General features: G+C 48.4%; 7 protein-coding genes across 7 annotated transcripts; 5 read left to right on the top strand and 2 right to left on the bottom strand.

Moving 5' to 3' along the window:
- Positions 1–244: 244 nt before the first annotated feature.
- On the top strand, positions 245–6,935 carry RhiXN_02563 (5'-3' exoribonuclease; the record flags this gene model as incomplete). Its single annotated transcript, XM_043322380.1, has 20 exons — positions 245–349; positions 409–487; positions 538–683; positions 737–800; positions 851–1,430; positions 1,889–1,944; positions 1,993–2,031; positions 2,089–2,367; positions 2,421–2,562; positions 2,779–3,203; positions 3,257–3,639; positions 3,693–3,843; positions 3,902–4,023; positions 4,077–4,221; positions 4,282–4,920; positions 4,984–5,234; positions 5,292–5,628; positions 5,746–5,879; positions 5,929–6,227; positions 6,278–6,935. 20 exons carry the CDS (start codon positions 245–247, stop codon positions 6,933–6,935), a joined length of 5,034 nt encoding a protein of 1,677 aa, XP_043177876.1.
- A 338-nt stretch (positions 6,936–7,273) lies between these two features.
- RhiXN_02562 (eukaryotic translation initiation factor 6) lies at positions 7,274–8,275 on the top strand (the record flags this gene model as incomplete). The annotated part of the gene is made up of 6 exons (XM_043322379.1): positions 7,274–7,283; positions 7,337–7,391; positions 7,440–7,567; positions 7,621–7,973; positions 8,035–8,155; positions 8,205–8,275. The coding sequence occupies 6 exons, from the start codon at positions 7,274–7,276 to the stop codon at positions 8,273–8,275; spliced, it is 738 nt and encodes a 245-aa protein (XP_043177875.1).
- Positions 8,276–8,501: 226 nt separating this feature from the next.
- Positions 8,502–11,406, bottom strand: RhiXN_02561 (AhpC/TSA antioxidant enzyme; the record flags this gene model as incomplete). Its single annotated transcript, XM_043322378.1, has 7 exons — positions 8,502–8,910; positions 8,963–9,064; positions 9,118–9,378; positions 9,453–9,553; positions 9,623–10,630; positions 10,682–10,965; positions 11,025–11,406. 7 exons carry the CDS (start codon positions 11,404–11,406, stop codon positions 8,502–8,504), a joined length of 2,547 nt encoding a protein of 848 aa, XP_043177874.1.
- Positions 11,407–13,631: 2,225 nt separating this feature from the next.
- Positions 13,632–16,676, top strand: RhiXN_02560 (trehalase; the record flags this gene model as incomplete). The annotated part of the gene is made up of 12 exons (XM_043322377.1): positions 13,632–13,772; positions 13,943–14,015; positions 14,081–14,175; positions 14,233–14,313; positions 14,364–14,834; positions 14,887–15,000; positions 15,061–15,084; positions 15,138–15,931; positions 15,984–16,091; positions 16,145–16,289; positions 16,343–16,442; positions 16,498–16,676. The coding sequence occupies 12 exons, from the start codon at positions 13,632–13,634 to the stop codon at positions 16,674–16,676; spliced, it is 2,325 nt and encodes a 774-aa protein (XP_043177873.1).
- Positions 16,677–17,324: 648 nt separating this feature from the next.
- On the top strand, positions 17,325–19,588 carry RhiXN_02559 (autophagy-related protein 22; the record flags this gene model as incomplete). The annotated part of the gene is made up of 13 exons (XM_043322376.1): positions 17,325–17,539; positions 17,597–17,606; positions 17,663–17,774; positions 17,826–17,859; positions 17,914–18,089; positions 18,148–18,622; positions 18,678–18,803; positions 18,853–18,898; positions 18,950–19,026; positions 19,078–19,096; positions 19,150–19,272; positions 19,330–19,403; positions 19,453–19,588. The coding sequence occupies 13 exons, from the start codon at positions 17,325–17,327 to the stop codon at positions 19,586–19,588; spliced, it is 1,623 nt and encodes a 540-aa protein (XP_043177872.1).
- A 115-nt stretch (positions 19,589–19,703) lies between these two features.
- Positions 19,704–21,002, bottom strand: RhiXN_02558 (THUMP domain-containing protein; the record flags this gene model as incomplete). The annotated part of the gene is made up of 8 exons (XM_043322375.1): positions 19,704–19,853; positions 19,911–20,057; positions 20,111–20,231; positions 20,287–20,380; positions 20,437–20,463; positions 20,519–20,681; positions 20,735–20,850; positions 20,915–21,002. The coding sequence occupies 8 exons, from the start codon at positions 21,000–21,002 to the stop codon at positions 19,704–19,706; spliced, it is 906 nt and encodes a 301-aa protein (XP_043177871.1).
- A 254-nt stretch (positions 21,003–21,256) lies between these two features.
- On the top strand, positions 21,257–23,799 carry RhiXN_02557 (DEAD/DEAH box helicase; the record flags this gene model as incomplete). The annotated part of the gene is made up of 9 exons (XM_043322374.1): positions 21,257–21,780; positions 21,835–22,031; positions 22,080–22,156; positions 22,210–22,376; positions 22,427–22,472; positions 22,521–22,730; positions 22,795–22,990; positions 23,047–23,300; positions 23,359–23,799. 9 exons carry the CDS (start codon positions 21,257–21,259, stop codon positions 23,797–23,799), a joined length of 2,112 nt encoding a protein of 703 aa, XP_043177870.1.
- Positions 23,800–24,221: the final 422 nt, after the last annotated feature.

Here is a 24,221-nt window from a genome sequence, read left to right as displayed (position 1 = left end):
GTCTATGTAAAGCAAAGGTCAAGAGACATTTACAGTATATGTCCACCAATAGCTTCTCTCCGAGTGTATCATGACAAATGACGTATTGGATTATGGCCTGCTTAGTAGCGATCGGTTTCACGTGAGGAGGCAAGCCGGTGACCGGGAATGAGCTCAGTAGCTCCGTTCCGACCTCGACATATCTGTTCTTATTTCTTGGAATTGATGCCCGGTGGGAGATAGCCTGGGAGGAAGTTGTTTAACCATGTCCAAATCATCGCGCGCATCCATTATTCCTCCACCAAGGACAAAGCAGAGCTGGGATAGTGTTGTACGCACTGGGATTGCTGGGGGAACTGCGGGGTGCATCGTAAGTCCGCCACACGACACCTATTTCCTCCTTGTGTTTATTTCCTGGTTTTATTTTAGGCCAAGACCGTTGTTGCTCCGCTCGATAGAGTGAAGATACTCTTCCAGACATCGAATCCCAACTTCCAGAAGTACTCTGGTATGTATCACTCTCCACAACGTCATTGATGATCCTTACTCGGTAGACAGGATCATGGACTGGAGCGTTCCGAGCAATTCGGGATATCAACCAGTCGAATGGCCTGGCTGGACTATTCCAAGGACATTCGGCGACATTATTACGAGTCTTTCCATACGCGGCCATAAAGTTTTTGGCCTATGACCAGGTTCATTACGTGAGTTGATCTTCATTCTTGTCAGTCGACGGTTGATTCAATTGAAAGGAAAGGCTCTAATGCCTACCAGGGCCGACGAAACCAATTTCAAGAGGTTCTTTGCAGGTGCTTTCTCTGGTAAGTCTCTTGTGACAAGTTCCTGGCTGGTGATTCACATATTGTGATAGGAACGCTTTCGGTCTTATTTACATACCCACTTGAACTTGTCCGAGTCCGCATGGCATACCAAACACAGGCATCCTCTAGACACGCATTTGTAGACGCCGTCAGAGCAATATACACGGAAGGAAACGTTCACCCTTCTCCCTCAGTAGTCCACACATCAGTTCACACCTCAGGCAACGTATCCTCTCCGACAGCCATGGCAACAATGACCAAATCATCACCGCTATTCACCACTTTCCCTATCTCCAAATTCTACCGTGGCTTTTCAGTAACGTTAATAGGCATGGTCCCATATGCCGGTACATCATTTCTAGTGTGGGGTGCGCTACGAGCCGCCCTGTTACCTCCTCCCTCATCTGGTATTTCTGGTCCACCCAGACATCGTCCGATAGCGGACCTTAGCATAGGTGCAGTTAGTGGAGCCATCGCTCAAACAGTATCATATCCATTCGAAGTCGTCCGACGCCGATTACAAGTGGGTGGACTTCTACGTCCCCGTGGGTTCGTAGGATGGGGCGAAACCGTTCGTGCCATATGGCTCAAACAGGGGTGGAGGGGATTCTATGTTGGATTAAGTATCGGGTACATTAAAGTTGTACCGATGACGGCTGTGAGCTTCATGTGTTGGGAAACCGGGAAGAGGTTGCTGGGTGTATAGGCTGGATCTTTTGGATAGATATTCTTTCATTCATATGACATTTGCTACACGATTTCGTTACATATCAAATTTAATGAAATGGGCGCCTCCGATCTAGACCCTGATTATGTAAATACGTGCGAGACCCACGATCGACATTAACGACGACAGCTTGAGCCACAGACGATCGCCAGACCACTTTAACTGGTCCAATCATGGGTGAGTGCTTAACTTTTATATGAATTGTAAAGCAATAGCTAAATTTGTCGAAAAAACAAAGGTATTCCCAAGGTATGTTATTCTATGCCCTAAACACGACTTGGCCTGACGCGCACCCAGTTCTTTCGATACATATCGTGAGCGAATACTCTTCAGTTTCGTGGCTGGTACTTATGTGATTTAGTGAACGATACCCATTGACTTCTCAACTCATCGAGGAGAACAAAATTCCGGAATTCGGTGCGCCTCATGGCCATATGCTTTGACACCAGGCTGACGCCAAAATAGATAATTTATATGTTGACTTTAACGGAATTATCCACAACTGTGAGTCCCTCGCTCCTAACGTTATACATTCTTGTGACATTTTTCTTGGGTCTGCAGGCTCCCATCCAAACGATGGCGATGTGCACTTCCGTCTATCCGAGGACCAAATCTTCACGGCCATATTCTCCTATGTCGATCACTTGTTCGGCAAGATCAAACCCCGTAAACTGTTTTTCATGGCCATCGACGGCGTGGCGCCACGTGCCAAAATGAACCAGCAGCGAGCACGACGGTTTAGGACGGCAAAAGACGCCAAGGAGGCCCGTGAAAAGGCTGAGAAGAAGGGGGAGAAGTTGCCCGAGGAAAAAGCTTTTGACAGCAACTGTATCACGCCTGGTATGCACCCTCTTGGCTTTTTAGCTGTTGTTGTCATCTGACGGTATCTTCAGGTACGGTATTCATGAAGAAGCTGTCTGAACAACTGAAGTACTTTGTGAACAAGAAGATATCCGAGGACGCGAATTGGAGAGAGGTTCAGGTCGTCTTGTCGGGTCATGAAGTTCCTGGAGAGGGCGAACACAAGATTATGGAGTATATTCGCTGAGCAAGGCCAGCCAGACTATGACCCGAACGTGCGCCACTGCCTGTACGGTCTGGACGCGGATCTCATTATGCTGGTCTCTTGAGTCACGATCCCCACTTTTGCTTGCTCCGTGAAGAAGTCAAATTTGGCCCCAGAAAACAAATCCAAGGGCAGGTAGGTGCATTTATCCTGCACGTCAAGATTTGAAACTCATAAATTGGCAGCCTGGAAACTCAGTCCTTTTACCTCCTTCATATTTCCCTGCTCCGAGAATACCTCGACCTTGAATTCCAGAGCTTAACCTCCACCTTACCCTTCCAATACGACCTTGAACGAATTATCGACGACTTTGTGCTCATCGCTGTCTTTATTGGCAACGACTTTCTTCCTCATCTGCCCGACTTGCACATCCACGAGAACGCCCTCGAACGACTGTTTGAGATTTACAAAGCTGTATTACCCAATGCGGGGGGATACTTGAACGAAAGCGGAGAAATTCATCGAGGGCGACTACAGTTGATATTGGACGAGCTTGCGACTTGGGAAGTCGATGTGTTTGAAAAAGAGACTAGCGATTCCCAGTGGTACAAGGGAAAGCAAAGAAAACATCAACAACAGGCTGCAGAAAAGTCCAAGTCCAAGCCTTTGAGTGCGTCTCCTGTTCTCGCGTCCTCCTACGATTTAGCTTACCATTACAAATAGCTCTTACACCATCTCAAAAGGACCTTGCAATGAAAATCCAAGATCTCGTTCATCAGGGACATCAAGATCCTTCGGTTCGCCAGCTCCAACTGCCCAATACTCTCCCAGCCGGTGACCGCGCATTCCTCAATGGCCTCTGCCAAGAACTTCACCTCTCCGTCTGGTGGGACGAATTCGACGAGGAAGGTCAGAATCTCGTAACTATCGCGCTTCCCGAGCAGGACGAGGACGACGAAGAGGCCGATGAAGAAGGGTATCAAGCCAGTATGCGTGTGTTTAAGAAGTATGTTACCGCGCAGGTCTTGCATCCCGAAGGGTTCGACGAGAGAGAAGACGATAGGCTGAAGGCTGCTTTGAAAAAGTGGAAGGAAGATTACTACAAGGTTTGTTAATTTGGTTTATTTAGTAGCTGGAAGAAGCTTACATGCGGATGAAGGAAAAACTTGAATTCAAAGATATTGAAAAGGGAGTTGACCAATTGGTGTACCGGTACATTGAGGGTCTACAGTGGGTCATGTACTACTATTATCGTGGAGTTGCGAGTTGGGGGTGGTTTTACGACTATCATTATGCACCAAGGATTTCCGGTACGACCTTCCTCTTTCGATCTTATGAAGCCACTCGACTGACCTCTTGCACTCCCAGACATCAAGAACATCGAGTTATTCGAGTTTAACTATGAACTCGGGAAACCGTTCAAGCCATTTGAACAGCTTATGGGTGTGTTACCATACGCGAGTCATGAATTGATCCCCGAAGCCTACAGGGTGAGTTTGAATTAGTGTCATATTCTTACAAAGAGGTTAACCTTTGAATCCAGGAACTCATGCACTCGGAGCACTCACCAATTCTCGACTTTTATCCTGAGAACTTCGATCTCGATATGAATGGGAAGAAGCAAGAGTGGGAAGCGGTGGTCAAGGTTCCATTCATTGATCAGAAGAGGCTGCTTTCGAGCATGGCTAGTGCGTTCTCTTCAGCTCTTCGATTCTGTTTCAGCTCTAAATCATTACTCACGCTCTTAGCTCTCGAACATCGTCTTACGGAGGAAGAAAAACGACGCAATACCTGGGGAATGAGCATTAAGTTCTCGTGGACAAAAGATGTCAAAGAGTACCCCTCTCCGTCACCCGGGTTCCTTCCCATCCTGCCACGCTGCCAATGCCGCATGGATGAATTCGTTCTTCCTACGCTTGAAGGCGGGTTGGACTTGGTCAAGGGCCTTCGTGATGGCGTGTTCCTGGGGGTAGACGCACTCGCTGGGTTCCCGTCACTCCAGACACTCCCTCATAGCTCAGTCATTCAACACCACAGCGTCAATGTCTTCAACTCAGATTCGAAGAATCGCTCGGTGGTCATTCGTGTCACCAACACATTCATGGGCGCCAAAGCTGGCCCGATCGCAGAAAAAATGATTGGAAAACGAACTTTTATCGGGTGGCCTTTCTTGACAGAAGCTCAAGTCGTCGCCGTCTCGGACGATTTATTCAAGTATGAGAGGCAGACCATCGGCCGTGTAGCCAAAGTTGTACCGACTCCGCATCACGGAGAGGCGCTGAGTCGATGGAAGAGGACTGCTGAGAAGATCGGAGCTACGTATTCAAAGAGGTTTGCCGTAGAGATTGGGGATGTAGATATTCTGCTGCATGTTCGACCTTTGAAGGGTTGGTTCTCTTTCTCTTCCTCTCCTTGTTACCTATTTGACTGATACGTTTCTGGATACATAGGGCTCAAGCGCATGGATGATGGCTCGTTGGTCAAAGATTATGCAGGACCCGAAGCCGAGACGGAGCAAGCGGTTCAGATGAGCTTGATGGAAGTTCGGTCTGAGGATCCCCGGTATATCGAACAACCTGCTGCCCCGCTGGAGCAGGAATATCCTATTGGGACCAATGTGTTTTTCCTTGGCGAGCATACATACGGAACTCCAGCTCTAATCAAGGCCGTAGCTGACCAAAAAGCATCGTTAATGATTGTCGTATGTTGCCTTCTTGCATTGCTCTTCTTTTGGTCCCACGACTAATGCGTATTGTAGTATAACCCTGAAGAACGCGTCGAGATTGACAAGCTCCGGGCACTGGCCAAGGAAAATATCGCAGGATCCTACCTCTCAGCCCGACAAATCTCTTCAGCGCTTCGTATTTCAGGTCTCGCTCTTTCGAGGGTTACATCCAGCGTGATGGTTACCACCAACGGAAACTCAAAGGTCAATTTGGGACTGAGCTTGAAGTTTGAGGGGAAGAGTATGAAGGTTCTTGGCTACTCGCGCAAGTCGGATCATGGGTGGGAGTTTAGTGAGAAGGCTGTTCAGCTTATTCAGGATTACAAGGTACGTTTTGGACGAGCGATGTATAGGCTGCTAGACGCTAAGGGTATGTTATATTTAGGCTGCGTTCCCAACAATCTTTAGTGGACTCGATCGGAGAGGAGGAGACGGCAAGTCGCACAGAGTAATCATTTTAATGCAGGCTGATTAATCGATGGTATAGATATTACTCGGGCTTCGGACTTGTTCCCCAATGGAGATGCAGAAAACCAAGCCAAGGCTGCGAAAGAGTGGCTTGCCTCAAAGGGTGTAAGGGATCTCGAACCTGTCTCGTTGTTTTCCGAGCAGCTAGAAAAGGTTAATCCCCCGCTTACTTCCTGTCTACCCATACTAATACTATGGACAGCAAAATATTGCCAACATTGAAAAATACGAGACGGAGCTAAACACCAAACGTTCCTCGGAGCCGTCTTCAATGAAGCGAGTCATGGTACAGGGTGTGCCACGCCAAGCCCTGCTGAAACCGGACCATGCAGTCCACAGGCTCCAGAACCAGAAGTTCTCGCTTGGCGATCGGGTAGTGATGGTACAGAATACGGGAGGTGTACCACTGGCTGCCAAGGGTGTTGTGGTTGGGCTTTTGCCGACGTTCTTGGATGTGGTTTGGGATGTACCTTTCATCAATGGAACGACGCTCAACGGAAGGTGGGCCAATGCCCTTTGAGTCGATGAAACTGTACTAACGCTGCTTATAGGTGCACGGAATACCGAGGGTCAAGTGTAACGTTTAACTCGGTACTAAACCTGACAGAGCCTCAATTTGTGCAATCCACGAGCAAAAATCGCGCACCCGAACCTACCTCTCCTACCTCTCGATACGCACCTCGCATTGGACCACAACCGGCCGTCCCATCCCGCGGAGGGGGCTCATTTAGATCGGCGTCCCAACCCAGTCAGACTCCCGTTCGAATCATGTCCAATCCTGCACGCGGGAGGGGCTGGAACGGAAGACAAACGGATGACAGGAGTGCCGCGCGGGTTTTGGCCGAGCCAGCGCCGACGACGGAAGAGCTGCATCAGAGGGGTATGAGGGATGCGTTCCACATTCGTGCTGGCCCAGGTGTGAGTGCAAGGGGACGAGGTGGGCTTGGGTATCACCCCCCACCGGCCATGCCGGCACAAAATAACTCGGCCCCGGTGCACAACCACCCAGCTCCGGCGCATCCACCGAGGATTTTGGCGAGGGGAAGGGGAGGGCCTCCGCATGGTGGGCCGAGTGTGAATGGGCACGGACATGGCCCAACGGTCAACGGGCACGGACAAGAACAAGGATCGCGCGGCCGAGGAGGGCCATCGAGGGGGCGAGGAAGGGGGAGGGGAGGCCGTGGGGTAGCGCCGGCAGTGCAATCCTGATGTCGATCAGATTCGAACCTTGACAAGTCATTCCAGTAGCTACTATGTTGCTATTTATCCGAGTCATTGTTGTACAATTTGTATATTACACGTCTTATTAGCTGTCGTAAAAATGCATGGTTGTACAGTATACGTATTATGACTTGGCTCGGTGCCGGAGCGATTGTGATGACTAATTCGGATGGTTCCAAAAGTTTAGAAATGAGGGGAGCGCTTGGGTCTCTCTCCTCATCTCTCCCTTCATCGACGTCACGACTTTTGTTTCTGATTTCCTTCTCTCCAACACAGACTTTCTAAACTACTTTACTTGAAGTTTATCGAATAGATCTTTCATTACCATGGCTGTCCGTGAGTGTCACATTGGTTGTCCAGACTTGACAGACTACTCATCCAATCTCCAGGTCTGCAATTCGAAAACAGCAGCGATATCGGAGTGTTCTCCAAACTGACAAACTCGTATGTGACATGGCTGTATGCACGATCTAGTGGCTAATTTGGATCTAGTTACTGCCTTGTCTCCGTCGGTGGAAGCACAAACTTTTACTCGACGTTTGAGAGTGAACTCGGCGGTGTTATTCCGATTGTGAATACGACCATCGGAGGGACCAGAATTATTGGCAGATTAACTGCAGGTAGGCTATTAATTCACACCGGCTGCATATCTATACTTATTGATTTGTTTCAGGCAATCGCCATGGGCTACTTGTCCCCTCTTCGACCACCGATCAAGAACTTCAGCACCTCAGGAACTCTCTGCCTGATTCGGTAGCGATACAGCGGGTGGAAGAGCGACTCTCTGCGCTGGGAAATGTCATTGCTTGCAATGATTACGTCGCACTCGTGCACCCTGATATCGATCGAGAGACCGAGGAGATCATCGCAGACGTATTAAAAGTAGAAGTCTTTCGCCAAACTGTCGCCGACAACGTTCTCGTCGGCAGCTATTGTGTAATCACCAATCAGGGAGGGTTGGTTCACCCTCGAACGAGTATTCAAGACCAGGACGAACTCTCTTCGTTGTTGCAAATACCGTTGGTGGTGAGTTTCACCCGCGCTGTGGAATTTTGGTCGTGCGACTTACAAGCGTGTGGTGGACTAGGCTGGAACTGTGAACCGAGGTTCCGACGTTATTGGAGCTGGTCTAGTCGCCAACGATTGGTGTGCGTTTACTGGATTTGATACGACTGCGCCAGAGATTACTGTAATCGAGGCCACCTTCAGTGGGTGCAACTCGCTTCCATTTTGGATTTTTGCTGACCCGTCTCGTAGAGCTACAAGGGCAATCCCAAGTGGCTGTTATCGGAGAGATGCGCGATACCCTTATCGAAAACATGGCTTGAACACCCAATGTATTACAGTATTCGCAGTATATTCGATCGATGCAGATAAACTACATGCGACCCCCAAATAAATCATCCCTACTAACACGTTCAAAGAATCAACAGGTGGTACAGTATTGGCGAATAACGCCGAGCTAATAGTCCTGAAATAGTCCAAAATATAATATGATAGGTAACGGATATAAAAGGTCCAGCTTAAACGAATGTGCGAAATATCAAACGAATGTTACCAGGTCCCTCGTACTTCTGCAACCGCCTCCAATTGGTCAAGCTCAGTTAGACTTTCGCCTAGGACTTCCTTGAGGTACGTTGTCGGATATTCGACCGGCCCCGAGTCTTCCTCTTTCAATCGATCAATCAAACGCTGGAACTCTCGTATATCCAACTTGGTTTCTTTGACGTCGGGTTCGAACGGACATCCCTCGTCTCCGCAGCTCGCTTGCAATCCTTTTCGGATCATACTGTTCATATCCTCGTTTTGAGCGTCTGTCCACCTCAACGAGTCTGTTGGTGAACGGAGGATGGACAAGTCGGTCTCCCAGGGATTCATCGATACCCCCGCGGCTTGTAGGAGGTTTCGAATGGGTATATGCGAACGAGTTGTATGCATCCTGCTCGCGAATGAGCAGTTGAGACTAATAGACAAGTCAGATGGCGTGTTTGAAGTAGTTGACAATGATAACTCACCCGGGGCCCAGAATAAACTCCCCTCCAAGTTGCTTAATGTCACCCGCATTTGCCAGCGGCATTTTCATAGCGCGCTTGAGGACCAACATTGTGCCCGTGAACCTGGTCAGATCAATTAGTACACCGAGTTATACATGGCGCTAACATATACTTACGTCCCATGCTTCACGTACGAACCCTTTTCTTCATCACTTCCTCCATCATTCGTCCTCAACGTCATTCCTAGCGCATTGTACAACGCCCGGTCCGGGTCCGTGTACATCTCGTACGGACACTTGAATATGTCAGTCTTGTACGATTTGAGCATGCTGGGTGATCCATTGCCGATGATGACGAGCTTGACACCAGCCTTTTTGACAAGGGATGGCTCGGTGAGATGGACAATCGAGGACATGTAGTCTTGGCACAACGGGCACCTTTTTTTTTTTAAAAAAAAAGGAAGTCCTATAAGTTTGGGGAGTTTCAATTGGGAGCTTTACAGATAACGTACCAGAAATGACGGATGAAGCAGATTGCGGTCTTTTGGCCCATGAAGATGTCACCAAAGCGGACCGGACGGCTGTTTTCGTCGTATACATACATCTCGCTTGCCTTTTAGATTTGCCCCACCAATGAGTGACCTTGTGCATGGGGCGGGACGAGAGAAAAAGAAAAACTCACAAGCCTCAATTGATCTTCGTCTGGTAATCCATACTTGTCAAACGGCGGGGGCGGCTGCTTCTTGGACTTTTTCGGCCTCTTCTGACTCGGATTCAGCGAAGGAACCCTGAGCGAGCTCGCCTTCCCGAGCAATTCATCCCTCAGCGACCCAATGCTGCTACTATACGTGACCTTGGGCCCAATAGGTAACGTCGTTTGAGACAACCCAGCCGTAGGTAGATTATTCTCATCGTTCGCAAGCGGGTGAGAGATGACGAGCTTTCGGAGCTTCTTTCTCTTCTTTGCCTTGGGCTTGGACCGAACGGGCGCAGAGTTGAACGAGAACGCGCTCACAGGGGACGGCGAACTGGGGGTCAGCACTGGTTCGGATTCGGGGAGAGACAGTTGCGGTTGAGGTTTCGTCATCTCGGCGAGCTCGTGCTGTTCGAACTGGGGGACTGGTTTGCGCGTTGGAGGGAGGACCCCACGGGTCAATACGACATCCTCGCAAGACCCAAGCCTGGACTGGGAGAGCACGTCCCTGGAAGTACGGCTGACAGAAACAGATTCGATGGATGTTTCAAATACCGATTCAGAGCGCATATATGAAGTTTCTTTCTGCTCAGCTTGTTCGACTGCTGGTACGATGACAGAAGTATTCGATCGCTCCGCGTCCGAGTAAAATGAGACTGAATCGCTCGATTGGCTGTATGAAGAATCGGAGCTGGTGTCTGCGCGTGGACGGGTGACAGGCTGGGGTTTCAGGGTATGGGTGAACCGAGGAGCGTCAATGGATGCACGTCCAGGTCTGAACGATGCCTCTGAACGAGGCTGTCTGTCGATCGACATGGTGGCGCGGTGTGTGCGACGGGTAGGTGTGGGTAGTGCGGAGCAATAAGGGTGAGCTCGAGGCGTCGAGAATGCGACTGGAGATCCCACTCCCCGACGACTGGACGAAAAACTGCTTCCATCCATACTCGACTGTCCGCTTCTTACCCAACTCTGTCTGTTCATGGGCGTAGTAGGGGTCTAAAACATGTCAGCGAGATGAACGGCTGCGCTTGACAACCTTTGACGTACTGGAGGAAACAAGGACAACGAAAACGCACTGGCGTCACTTAATTTGACGCTCCTACGGGTGGGGGATTCGACAATATCATTCTCTTCCTCCTCTTCGACCGTTATAAACGTTGCATCAGTCTGGATAGTTACCGACGTTTTGAGGATTTCTAGGCCCGGGCTAGGCTCATGCGTGTTCGGACTAGCGGCGATTATTTGCGCTGTTGTAAATCTTGGCCCCTGATTTCCAACTTGGATGGGTGGAGGTCTTTTTCGAGCTGGCGTGCATGGATTCTGTGCCTTGTCTTAATTGTTGGAATAACATTAGTTTGAAGGTTGACCGAGCAAAATGAATGCTTCTCACCGTCTTGGATTTGCAGTGTGGCTGCGGACTCAGGGAGATTCATTTCTGACCCACCCAATACCTTTTTGTCTTGTTCGTTTGTGTCGACGGGCGCTCCGGTATCACCGTCCTCCGGGGTAGCAGCCACCTGAAAAATGTCAGACGAGACAGCGGTTCGATACTCGGCGGGTGTGTCCAGTTCTTCGTACTCCGAGTCGATAGAATTGGACCTTCCCCGCACATTACGGGCGAAATACGAGGTATAAGGACGGGCTCCGTTGGATGAAGTGGGCGAAAAATCTACGTTGCCAAGGTCTTCCTCGTCCGAGTATGCCAAGTTGGGCGTCAGAACGGGTGTGTGCATCGACGAAGAATCGGCGAGAGCACTCAGAATGAGCGACATGGCCCTGCTTCGGGGCTTGGGCGTCTCGTTCAAAGCCGGACTTGGTTTCCAGACTTCCGCAAGTGGAGAGTGGGCGACTACTCCATTGGAGAGGACTTCTGTAGAACGTAGACGGCGCAGTTCCCTCAATGGAAGGAATGGATTATCCGAATAGGGATCAGGGTATCTAGCTTTGATCGAGTGACCTAGGCTGGTTTGGGATTGCGAAGGGAGTGTGGGCGCCGAATGGGTAAATGAAGAAAGCGATGTCTGAAATGTGGTCGACGATGAAGAGTTGTGGTGAATGTAAGGGTGCCGCTTGCTAGGTGGAACGGGACCTCTGTGTCCTCGGCTGTGTCGGTTGGCATGATAACTATGGATCAGGCTAAATGAATTAGTTGTCAACCTCCTGGAAAGTTATGACACACTCACCTTGGGGAAATAACACGAGTAGAAAATCGATAGTAGAAAATTGAAAAATCGACCTATGCCCGTAAATGAATGAGTGGGCGCACACAGAAACAAATGTCAAGCCAAATCTATTAGAAACATATGTCATCCGAACTCCATCCCTCTAGTCTAGAGTACCCACCTGAGAAGGAAAAGTACCTATGAGTGAGCAAGACGAGGGAAAGATTCCAACACCCCGTCTTACGCCTAACTTTATGTACGTTTCGCGTCCGGCTAGGAAAGAATCGGGTATCAACAACGTCTTTAATTGTTGTTTGGACGCGCACCCTTAGACGCGCTTCCTGACTCCCTTTGGCTAACTTATTAACACTTTCAGTGCACTTCTTGATGAACCTTGGCGAACTTTTACTCTACATTGTCAAATATATACTAGAGCGGCTGAGCTTTCCTTGGTCAGTCCCTAGACTTAGATAATGATCCGCATACATTCAATGAAGGAGACCAACCATTCTGGGTCGATTGTGTCGACCTCACGTGGCTCGCAATTGGCATTTATGCGCCACCCTACACCCGGTGCCACCTTCTCTGCTCCATGGATATGAAAAAGACAAATCATAAACTTGTAACATCGCTAGCCGTATGGTGGGCTTCTGAAGACAACACATTTTTGGAGCACGAGAGTGAAAAATTGTACGAATTTCAATGGGGTGGTTTGCTCTTCTCTTGCGCATTCACACAATACATGTGTGTTTTTATTACCATTTAAACAAGATACTCAACCCCTGTTTTAGCATTGACGTGGATAGACTCGGCAGTTGAGCTCGATTCTCGGCCATGGCGCAATGTCTATGTATGAGGTGATCCATGGCCAAACACACAAGTCATGGGTACGCTTTACAGGCGGTGCTTTGGACTACCTTTCTTTTTCCATATCGCTTCTATGTTTGAAGTGAATTTATGTATATTCAAGACTTGTACAAAACAGGCAATAGGATTCGGCATGGTCGTAAGGTCAACCGCATCAATGGGAGAAATCAATGTGATTTAAGCGCTTTCTGGTGCGCAGATCAACGCTCAGGCACTTGAAATCGCACCACTATTGCGCCTCAATCCGGGTGTGACCATTCTCGACTCGGAGAACACCAAGAACTATCATGTGAGCTCCTAAACGTCGGACTTCGGGCCTTGCAGTTGGGTCAGATAGAGTATCTCGGACCGTTGAGATCTCGACTGTGACGTCTAGGCCGATAATTATGTATCTCCCGGAAGAAAACCGAAGGGGCGATCGTTGACAAAATATCAGGGTTATTTAGCGTGTACAAAGTCGGTTAATATGGGAGCGGTATGTCGCTCAGAGTCGGCCCATAACTGACCCAACAGCGTTGACAGGATTATGAACCAAGAGTCACCTGGGCTCTCGTGATGATAGAATTCTGTTGAGTTCGTGCAATTCTATGTCATTTGTCTGTCTCTGTACTGTCCAAACTGAACCGATGCCCAGGAACAAATGTCAAATCTGAAAAAGGGAAGTAGTAATTGCAAATGAGGTCTGACAAGCAAAGGGTCCCGAGCCGACGGCAAATAAATAGCTGGAGCATCTCCCCTAGAGCCCTCCCCCACATTGCGTCCGCTCGTAAAACTTTCTAGACTGAGCACGCCCTAACAATTACTACGCTCTCATAGACAGCTCTAGGAGTCTCCTACTTACATACTATAGTGCCTTCATTTTAGCCCAGTCGCAGGAGGGACTCTACTACGAACGCGTTCACCCCACTTATCATCGACAAATCGTGCTGAGTGTAGCAAGCGAATCTAGCGTCTGATATACGCGTACGATGGCGCCCAAAATCAATCATCCGCCCAACGCCATCTTCTTTGAAGACCACGATGCGTCGGCTCATCCCCCGGTTCATGCCCACGATTCCGTCTACTATGGCGGAAAGGAGTTCCACAGCCGAGCGCGCAGCTACAGCAACGTGGGTCCACCGTTTTCCTTCTATCTTGGTCCTCTATCGCGCAATTTGTTTTCCCCATTAGGGTTTGCGCAGATAACCCTTCCGCCCTCCACATAACCCTACTCCCCAATCTCGCGTTATCTTTTCTGTACGAATATATTTTGATCTTGTTGCCTTTTTTGCTTTTACAGTCTGTCCCCTCTGACCGTCGGATGCAAGCTGCCGCTAACGAAGCGGTAAACCGAGGTCGAAGGATGTCTCACGGTGAGCATGATTGCATGCTCTAGTGGAGCGATATGACGCTTATCCGCCGAAATTTCCTCTAATAGATGAAAAGGGAAATGCCCCCCGACGATTCCTTATCGATGTCGACGAGACCATTCGCCTCGTTCTAGAGCAAGAAGATACTGATGGTGATTTCCAGGTATGTGCTCTTAAACGCTTGTTTCTAAGACGGAGTCTCATCCTGCGCCCGTATTAGATCAGCGTCACAGATTCCGGCCCAAAAGTGATGTCCCTTGGCACGGCGACCAGCAATGGCTTTAAGAGTTTTGATATCCGAGTAAGTCATGAGGGTAAGGATGATCGTCAGAGCATCTCATTCGGTGATAGGGAACATATATGCTGTCGAATCTTCTCCAAGAGCTTGCACTCGCTCGCGACCACGGGAGGAAGCGCATCGTTCTCGACGAGGCGCGCCTCACCGAAAACCCGGTCGACCGTCTCTCCCGTATGATCCGTACCTCGTTCTGGAACTCCCTTACTCGGCGCATCGACGGCGACGGTCTGGAAATCATTGTTGCTGATCCCAAAAACCGTACGGCCAATCTGAAGCCTCGCATTTACGTTCCTGCTGGTGAGCCCAAGATGGCCGAGTATTACCGCAAGGTAGCCAGGGACAAGCCTCATCTTGGCCTGGAAGTCGAGGTTATGCCACCCAAGTGTGATGACCCTGTGTATGTCAAGAGTCTGAACGAGAGTCCCGGAATTTTAGCTCTTGCTATGCGGGAAGCGCCCGATGGGCAAGGGGGGACAACTCTAAAGGGCATTCCGTTCATTGTGCCTGGGGCACGTTTCAATGAGGTACGTGAATCAATGCACACGTTGGCTATCGAAGCTTACACAACATGGTCAGCTGTACAACTGGGACTCGTACTTTATCTCGCTGGGACTATTGGTTGATGGCCAAGTCGAGATGGCACAAGGAATGGTCGAGCATTTCATATTTGAGATCAAGCATTATAATAAAGTGAGTTGGTTCTTCCAAGGGGTTTCTTTGGTTCTCAATCAAAGGTTATTTAATCACTAGATCTTGAACGGAAGCCGTAGCTACGTAAGTCTTGCTTACCGAGACAAGGGCGAATGCATGCTTATTCCCAAATCTAGTACCTCTGCCGTTCGCAGCCGCCATTCCTCACCGATATGGCCCTGCAAATTTATAACCAACTCGATCGCCGCAACTATGATGCCAACCACCAATGGCTCAAGCGTGCTATCCAAGCCGCTATCAAAGAGTACCACAGCGTCTGGATGTCTCTTCCTCGTCTCGATCCCAAGACGGGTTTGTCTCGCTATCGTCCTGATGGTCTTGGTATCCCTCCCGAGACGGAAGCTACCCATTTCACTCACATCCTAGAGCCTTATGCACGCAAGCATGGTATCTCCATTCTCGAGTTTAGCGAAAAGTACAACGACGGCGTTATTAGCGAGCCCGAGCTCGACGAGTATTTCCTCCATGATCGCTCCGTCCGTGAATCTGGCCACGATACGACCTACCGCTTTGAAAAACGATGTGCCAATCTCGCAACTATTGATCTCAACGCCTTGTTGTACAAGTATGAGATTGACATTGCGACGGCTATCAGGGATGTGTTTGACGATGCTCTCGAGCTCGAGGACGAGTTCCTTCTTTCGCCATTTCCTCCTTGCCCCGAGGTATTCGATGAGACTGGTCCCAAGGAAAAGAGACTCAGCACTAAACATGTGCAGTCTAGCGATGAGTGGTTCCAACGTGCGCTGTTCCGAAAGGACAGGATCGACCAGTACCTCTGGAACGACGGCAAGAAGCTGTATTTTGACTACGACACTGTTCGCGAGAAGCAGATTCTCTACGAGAGTGTCACCGCCTTCTGGGCGATGTGGGCTGGATGCGCGAGCGAGGAACAGGCCTGGAAACTCGTGTAAGTGGTCGCTTTTATTCATTCTGATGCACTATGCTCACTCGACCCAAAGTTCTCAATCGATTACCAAGTTCGAGGTCATTGGCGGTCTCGTCTCTGGAACTGAGGAATCGAGAGGTAAAATCTCTTTGGACCGCCCCAATCGTCAATGGGATTTCCCGTGAGTTTGCTCTTATCAAGGTTCAGGCTATTTGCTAATAGCACAAATATTAGATACGCCTGGCCGCCTCATCAAATCATGGCCTGGGTTGGTTTGGAGCGATACGGCTATCTCGAAGAGGCACAACGTCTTGCCTATCGCTTCCTGTACATGATGACCGTTGCATTTGTCGACTTTAATGGTGTTGTCCCTGAAAAGGTATGTGTAGCTATTTGCCTCCAAACTTGAAGGGACCTAACTATCGACTATAGTTCGACGCCGTGAAACTGTCTCACATGGTTGACGCTGAATACGGTAACCAAGGAATTGACTTCAAGATGATTCCTCGCGAGGGCTTTGGGTGGATGAACTGTGAGCTTGAAGTCTTTTTCTTTTGTACTGGCGTATGGTACTAACTTGAGTTTAGCCGCATACCAAGTAGGACTTTCCTTCCTCACCCAGCACATGCGACGGGCTGTCGCAGCCTGCACAAGCCCCGAAGTGTTCTTCCGCAACGAGCCCAATGCTGCGTCTGGCGCTGCTCGTGACTACCAGGCTTCTACCGATCCTCTTGGTCTGGCGATGGAAAGCCTGGCGATGTCTTAAACATCTTGACCTCTGCCTCAAAATGTCTCAGTTTCGAGTCCTGTTCGTATCGTTAACACGTTAGATGAGGTATTTGTTTAATTATTGTAAATTCATCCACATACTCCTCTTTGTTCGTCATTTTGTTTTTTCATTCTCGCATCTTCATAGCTTGTAATCTTGTTTGCTTGTGATAAAGTGGTTCTGGGTGTATGGAATTAGTTAGATTTTGTTTATCTATCGCAATGAAGAGCCTTTGCATCCAATTTGTGTGCTGGGTGTCAGCTCTTGAGTTATGTCGGGTATTATTGTTGAGTAAATCTGGGATTCCTTCACACCTTTAAGGCGTTGCTTTCTGACCGGCCGATTCCCCCAACGAGATTATCTCTTGTCATCCTCGGGTGGAATCGATATATAAACTTGTAATACTATATTCATGTCGACTATATGCGCTTGAATTATGTCGTGGCCGATTTTTTTTGGCCATGTGACGTACGTGGGGGCGTTTTTAAATTTCGGCAGCCTCGGTTAGAAAGAAGCCTGATACGAACCAATCAAAACCGCCAAGCCACGATATTAAAAAACCTATATATACTCGATCGGAGATATGGTTTTCATAATACGCCCCCTCGTCTTGGGAGCTCGGAAGGGAACCGTTTGATTACTACTATGCGGTCCGCACAGGAGGCAGACGTACAGAGTTTGGACGCACAACCGACAAAAGATCCAGAAACGCCATCTCATCCGGTTCTGCACGGCTTCAAGCATGTCGAAGATATCTTCGATATCGAGACCGACCCCAAGTGGCAGACTTCAAAGAAAGAACTCTGGTCTTATTATTTGTATTATGTCGGTAATAATGGACTGGCGGGGTTTAATTATGGGTGCGTATATGTATGATTTGCGCGGGCGTGCTGGGACTTGACTAATTTCAATAATAGGCCTTCGCAGGTGGGTGAATGTTCGTCCATGATCCATATAACAATGCATTAAGCACTTTTTTCCAGTTCCAAAACCTCTTATACTTGGCGGGTTATGATAGGGCACACCCCCCTTATACGGCACCCTGCGAGGGAGATGCCGTCTGTGTCCTTCCATTCATGGGAAAAGTTCGTGATAGTACGTGTCTCGTAAAAAAGACAGGTCTATTATACTAAATTCAGCCTGCAGTCAGTTCGATTGTGCTTATCACAAATGGGATTGCGTGAGTACATTTCACAATGGGGTACCCAATTGTTTAGCCTGAAACGGCGCACAGATTCGCGATTCAGGCGGTCCTTTTTCTCGTTATTGGAGCATGGGCTGATTATGGATCATGGCGTCCGAATATCACTATCGCTTTCACAGTAGTTGCGATCGCCGTTGCCTTTGCGTGGCTGGGGGTGACTGAACCTTCAAAATGGGAGGCAGGAGTGGCGCTCTATATGCTAGGGTGTAAGTCGAACGATTTCTGTGCATCAAGTGGCTACAGCGGATATTAATGCAATCACAGTGATTACCTACCAAGGAGCGTTGACCTTTTGGACCGCGGCATTCCCCGGGCTCGCGCGCTCATTACCTGAAATGCAAGAATCGAAGCGGGCACTGGATGCTGGCGAAACAACACTGAGCGATCATCAAACTCTGGACTCTCTTTCTCGGAATCGACTATCGAATATCTCGTTCACCGTTTGTTCGGCTGGAGAAATCGCATTGCTTGCTGTCATGGTAGGCATGCTAAAGGGAATGCATGCAGATAGTAGTCCGGAAGCCAACACAAAAGCTTTCTCGGCACTCATCGCACTCGCTGGAGGCTTTTGGCTGGTCTGTGCCATCCCTTGGTTTGTCCTTGAGCGGCGAAGACCGGGCGCTAGGATGCCCCCTGGAGCGAGTCTATTGACAATCGGTATACTACAAACTTGGGTTGCATTAAGAGAGTGCTGGAAGCTGAAACAGACTTTTCTTTACTTGTTGTTCTACTTTTTGATGTGAGTGATTCTGCTAAAGGCCTTTCTTTTCCGGAATTTACAAAAAATTGGCTAGGGGCGATGTTCTGAACACCTGCGTTACCGTCATCGGAACTCTGCAGAACAGCCTGGCATCTTACTCGACCCTACAGCTCACATACTTATTGATTGTGGGTATCGCCGCACAAATGGTTGGGATTTAGTAAATCCTTACGTATAAATATCTGTGCATGATCTGACCCGTTCTTTAGCGTATTCTGGCTTGTTCAAAAACAATTCAAGATATCCACAAAAGCGGTAAGCAGCCCTTGAGCCAATCACTTTAATCAAATGTCTAATGCGTATCAGATGCTCCTATTTAATGCATTTTGGATTCTAGTGCTGTGTGGTTGGGGTCTGGTTGGGATCTGGACGACACGTTTTGGGTGAGTTGTCTATGCGTCCTCACACTGCATAAAATTAATGTTACGTGCTAGTTTCCAACATCTCTGGGAGGTATGCTTCAGTAATACTATGCTTCTATATATTTTACCTTACTCTTGTCCTAGATTTGGGCATATCAAGCATTCTATGGCGTATTTGTTTGTCCATGGTATGCATATAGTCAGACGATGATTAGTGAGGTTGTGCCAAAAGGCAAAGAGTTCCTGTTTTTTGCTATGTTCAGCGTTGTAAGCTCTGAGCGTTCCTTCTCATCCTTGTCAATTTCTGATGTTTCTGTGACCTAGATCGGCAAAACGTCGTCTTTTATTGGACCTTTCGTATCAAGTGCCATCATTGATGATAGCAACAATAACAATATGTATAAACCTTATCGTTACAGCAAGAGCATAGCTAACATATGCGCCCAGGCCGTTCGCATTCCTTCTAGGTTTGGGTGTCTTCTCCTTCTTGCTTTTGGTCTTTGTCGATGTCGACAAATCTCGAACAGAGTGTACAGAGTATCTGGCAGCGGAGGCCAGAATAGAAGGTATAGAAGATGAATGAATCTGTATTTCTTGCCATCCCAAAATGTGCTACTTAGCAGCTCATGTTCCCATTACAAAGTAATAGATTGGGAGAATCTAGTATGTATCCATAGATGTCACATATAACAGATCGGTTATGCTTTAACTGGGGCTGCCTGTGCTACCCGCGAGGATTCATCTCCGGCCTGCTCACCCTTTTTCTTGTGCTCTTCCTGCACTATTTGTACGACATTGAATCGTTTGTACTTTTCATAGTCAGAAACGACCGCTATGGTACAAATGCCCTGTTATGAGAGAGAGGCATATGTATTAGCCTCCTTGTTGATTGAAGATGCGCATACCTTGAACAGTTCTACCAAAATAGTGGTATCCTGGTTTGTCAAATCGACCGTATGGCCTTTGTCCGATGGTACGCATTGAGCAATGCCTTTGATGACTTCGTCTCGAGTGAGGACCTTGTGGCTTCGTACCCGTAACTCAATTTTGTACTTTTTAATATATTAGATTATTAATCAAGCTTGTTATGTTCGTGCGAACTTACTTTTTTGGGTTCTACAATTTCTTCTCCAAATGGCTTGGTAAACAACTCAGTGGCCAGTAGGGTAATTGCTGGCATATTTGCTGCACAAATGCCTGATGCTGGTACCAAGCGAACAAGTGCCCTAAATGAGGGTTAGTTAGTACTAAATCCCAGCGTGAAATAATTGTGATACGAACCTGGTTCCTGATACTCCTGTCTGCGTTACTTGTTCCATATGCTGAAGTACTACCTGGACAGGATCTATCGGTAGTTTGGTCGCGATATAGATGACTGGTTTTGCCTTCCAAGTAAGATGCTGGGAGACAACAGACTATGCGAGAGCATACCGCATGCAGTATCGGTTGGGCATATTGCTGGTATTAGAGCCCACTTAGTCCGATCACGACCTGCATTAAGTACCAAACATACCTATTCGACGGTCTGTGGAATCTTTAGGTTTTGGTTTGTTGATATCTGACAGCTCCTTAGCTAGCTGCTTCTCGATGTCTTCATCACCTTCCTCTTCCTCTTCGTCAGCCTCAGTAACAGCCTCTGTCGTAGGCACGGGTTTGGGCCAAAGTCGATCAGATATCTACTTTCGTCTAAATTAATAGATGGTTCAGTGAGAAGAGCTAGATAGCATACCAATTCAATGATTTCATATAGCTCGTTGGTCGCTTGCTTTTCTTTCCCTTTGACTGTCATAGCCCATATTCCAGGGCCATCGATGACTCGGCGCGAAGGAATCCCCCCAAGAGATGCTTGCAATTGGTGGCAGGTGGTTTGATTTTAACTTGGGTGCCAAATTGTTCCAAGGGCGCTTACATTTATAGTTCTTGATTTGTCCCTTTGAATGCATTTGTCTCTTTTTCCTGTGTCCAGGCTGGCTAGCATCTGAGGGGCGTTTGGACATACTGATTTTGGTTCCGTTATTAGATATCTATATTGCGAGAATGCTGAGAAATAATCGGTCTACCTGATGCAAAGAGGCGAAGCAGGCGTTGGTGGTTGGTCTTGGCTCCTGAATAATCCGTTTCAAATCTGGTCATTATTGACAATAAACGCGCGCTTAATCGCCACCACTCCGCCACCACAATTTTGGTAGAGTGGGTAACTCAGACGATCTACTACGAGCCTTTATCACATATTATAAGGACTATAAAAGGTATGAAATACGTTTCTCGGTCGTTGGGACCAGTTACCCGGTGGTTTAATACTACGAACTATGTAACGCCTCCAAATGGGCACATCAGGATCGATTCTCGATTGCTACAACTTGCTCGTGGATTCAACCTTTACAATCGCACCTTCATGTCATCGGCAGCAGATAACCCAAACAGAAACAGCCGACCTCGGAACCCTCGTCATAGGCAACGTAACCGTCAAGCACCGGGTAGCATTGCCCAGCAAACCGCGGACCCCCAGCGTGCAGCTCTCGCGGCACGTCTAGCGGCGCCCAAGATAGAGACACCCGTTGTCTCTTCTTCGGCGCCAACGCCTGCTGTCGCTACTACTCCAACAGTTTCTCGACCCTCAAGTCCCGCGCTCAAGCCCAACTTTTCTACAATCAAGTTCGAAGACTTTGCTCAAAAAGGCCAAATATCCAAGGATCAATTGAAGAACATTCCATTCGAATACGCAACCGAGGTCCAAGCCAAAACACTGGGTCACATATTGGCAGGAAAAGATGTGTAGGTTAATTGTTATCTCTACCAAGTACGTTATTAATAGTATCGCATGGACAGACTCGCGCGTGCGAAAACAGGAACCGGGAAGACTCTTGCATTTCTAGTCCCTGCTATCGAGACGCTCAGGCGCGTGGAACAAGCATCGACTTTAGGGGTTGCGAGCGTTCTTGTGATATCTCCGACCCGCGAATTGGCACAACAAATTGGTCAAGAGGCCCAGATGCTCGTAAAGGGAATGCCTTATGGAGTTCAAGGTACGCGAGTCTCAGTATCTTTGATCTAATAACTCGAATTCCATCTAGTAATCGTTGGGGGCGGCCCAAAAGTCGTTGGAGAATCCAATAGGCTATTAAAGAGTCGGATGGATATACTAGTTGCAGTAAGTTCTGGGATTAAGTGGAAGTTGGTTAGATTGACCTTACCGGTTAATAGACACCTGGTAGATTAGTAGATCACATCCAGAATTTTTCGATGCGGTCCCAGTTGTCCCACATCCGATTCTTGATCCTTGATGAAGCCGATCGCCTGCTTGACCAAGGTTTTAGACGGGATTTAGAGACCATTCTCCAGGCTTTACCTGATCGGAAAATACGGCCCCGGTAGGTTAAATCCATGACTATCATTGGGTCAGGGTTAACAATTTGGACAGGCAAGCGTTGCTGTTCTCAGCGACTGTATCAGAGGAAGTAAAGAGAGTACGTACAACACCCGATAGGTTTCCATAGGACTAATTCCGTTGCCAGATCGGGACCTTAGCCCTCTTGCCTGGGTACCAGTACGTCAGTACGGTAGCTGAAAACGAATCATCCACGCACGAGCATGTTCAACAAGAGTACATCATAGTGGAAGATGATACCGACTTGATGCCTGTTGTGGGTCGATTAATCGAGGAGCGTGGCAAAGTGATTTGCTTTTTGCCAACGGCTCGAGCTACTGGTTTGATGGCTGAAGTGGTAAATTATATGCAGCATTCCATACCCATAGTAATACCTATTCTTATTTCAATTGTTTGGACAGATGGACAATGTCCTCAGTTGCCCGGTTTATTCGATTCATTCTAGAATGTCACAACCTAGGCGAACCAAAGCAACGGAAGACTTCAAGTTGGCTCCAACAGGCGTTCTATTCTCCTCTGATGTAACCGCACGAGGCATCGATATTCCGGGGGTTACATGTGTCATTCAGGCCGGCTTGCCCGCGAGCGCCGAACAATGTAAGTTATCGTCTGCAGATCGGCCATGGGATGCACTGACGGCAGATCGCATACAGACATTCATAGATTGGGTCGTACGGCTCGAGCTGGGAACGAAGGACACGGAATACTCGTACTCTCCAAATGGGAACAATTCTTCCTTTCCAAGAAGGATGTGCTCACGGCCGGACTCGACAAGAACCTAACCCCGCATGCTGATGCCGAATTGATTAATCGAGCCGGACCTGGCTCCATGCTAGATGATATGCGAGCGCGGGTAAAATCTGCGCTCGTTAGAACCGACGAAAAGACAAAAGAACAAGCATATATTGTAAGCGCATATAACCCTAATCTCGGCTCTCCCACTCTCTAATCGCTAGGATACATAGGCGTGGATAGGATATTATAAGAGCAGCTTACGCGACTTGGGGTGGAAGGATGTGGAGCTTGTTCACCGCGCGAACGACATGGCGCGCGATGTGTTCCTATACCCAGGATACCAAGCTTCGGACAACCCCGTATCGACCTGGGTCCCACCGCCGATCTTGGCCAAGACGATCGGAATGATGGGACTACGAGAGGTGCGCAAGCACAATCTCTTCAACGTTCAATCCGACATCAGGCAAGACAGTGGACGGAGAGGTAAAGGTGCAAGTAGCGCGAGGAACCAGGGACAGGGCCCGGGACTAGGTGAAGGAGAAGCTAAGCCACTTCCCGAGTCTGTTGAATTTCAAGCACCCCTGCCTGAAAATCAACGGGCATTTAGTTCCTTCCGGGGCAGGGGCGGAGGAAGAGGAAGGGGCAGGGGGAGAGGGAAAAGGCAAACGTGATTTTGGTGCTTTACTTCCTGTCTGAGTATTTCCCCTGGGAGAGCTGGTCATACCTAGAGCCATATTCCCGCTTCATTCGTATAAACCATAGGATGAGTGTAGATTACACACGTTCTGCTGGGGCAATCAGACGCAGAAGGTGCAGAATCGAAGTTACGGATGTCGTAAACCGAAGGCGTTCTTGGTTCATGCGAATCTCCCAAACGGGACGTGTGGCATGTGCCCCCAAAGAAGCCGGGTGATTCGAGGCAATAACAATGCGAGACCTATATCCTTGTTCCTCCCGGTCGGCGGAGCAAAACACACATTTAGATTAGACGATGTGATGTGTGACGGCAACAACGCGGCCAGAATCTGTAAAAAAAAAAGATATTGAATGAAGTGGGGAACTACTAGACAACATAGTGTGTACAATTACAATC

This window comes from Rhizoctonia solani, chromosome 3 (assembly GCF_016906535.1).
Source record: "Rhizoctonia solani chromosome 3, complete sequence".
NCBI lineage: Eukaryota > Fungi > Basidiomycota > Agaricomycetes > Cantharellales > Ceratobasidiaceae > Rhizoctonia > Rhizoctonia solani.
This window is presented reverse-complemented; position numbering and strand designations above follow the sequence as displayed.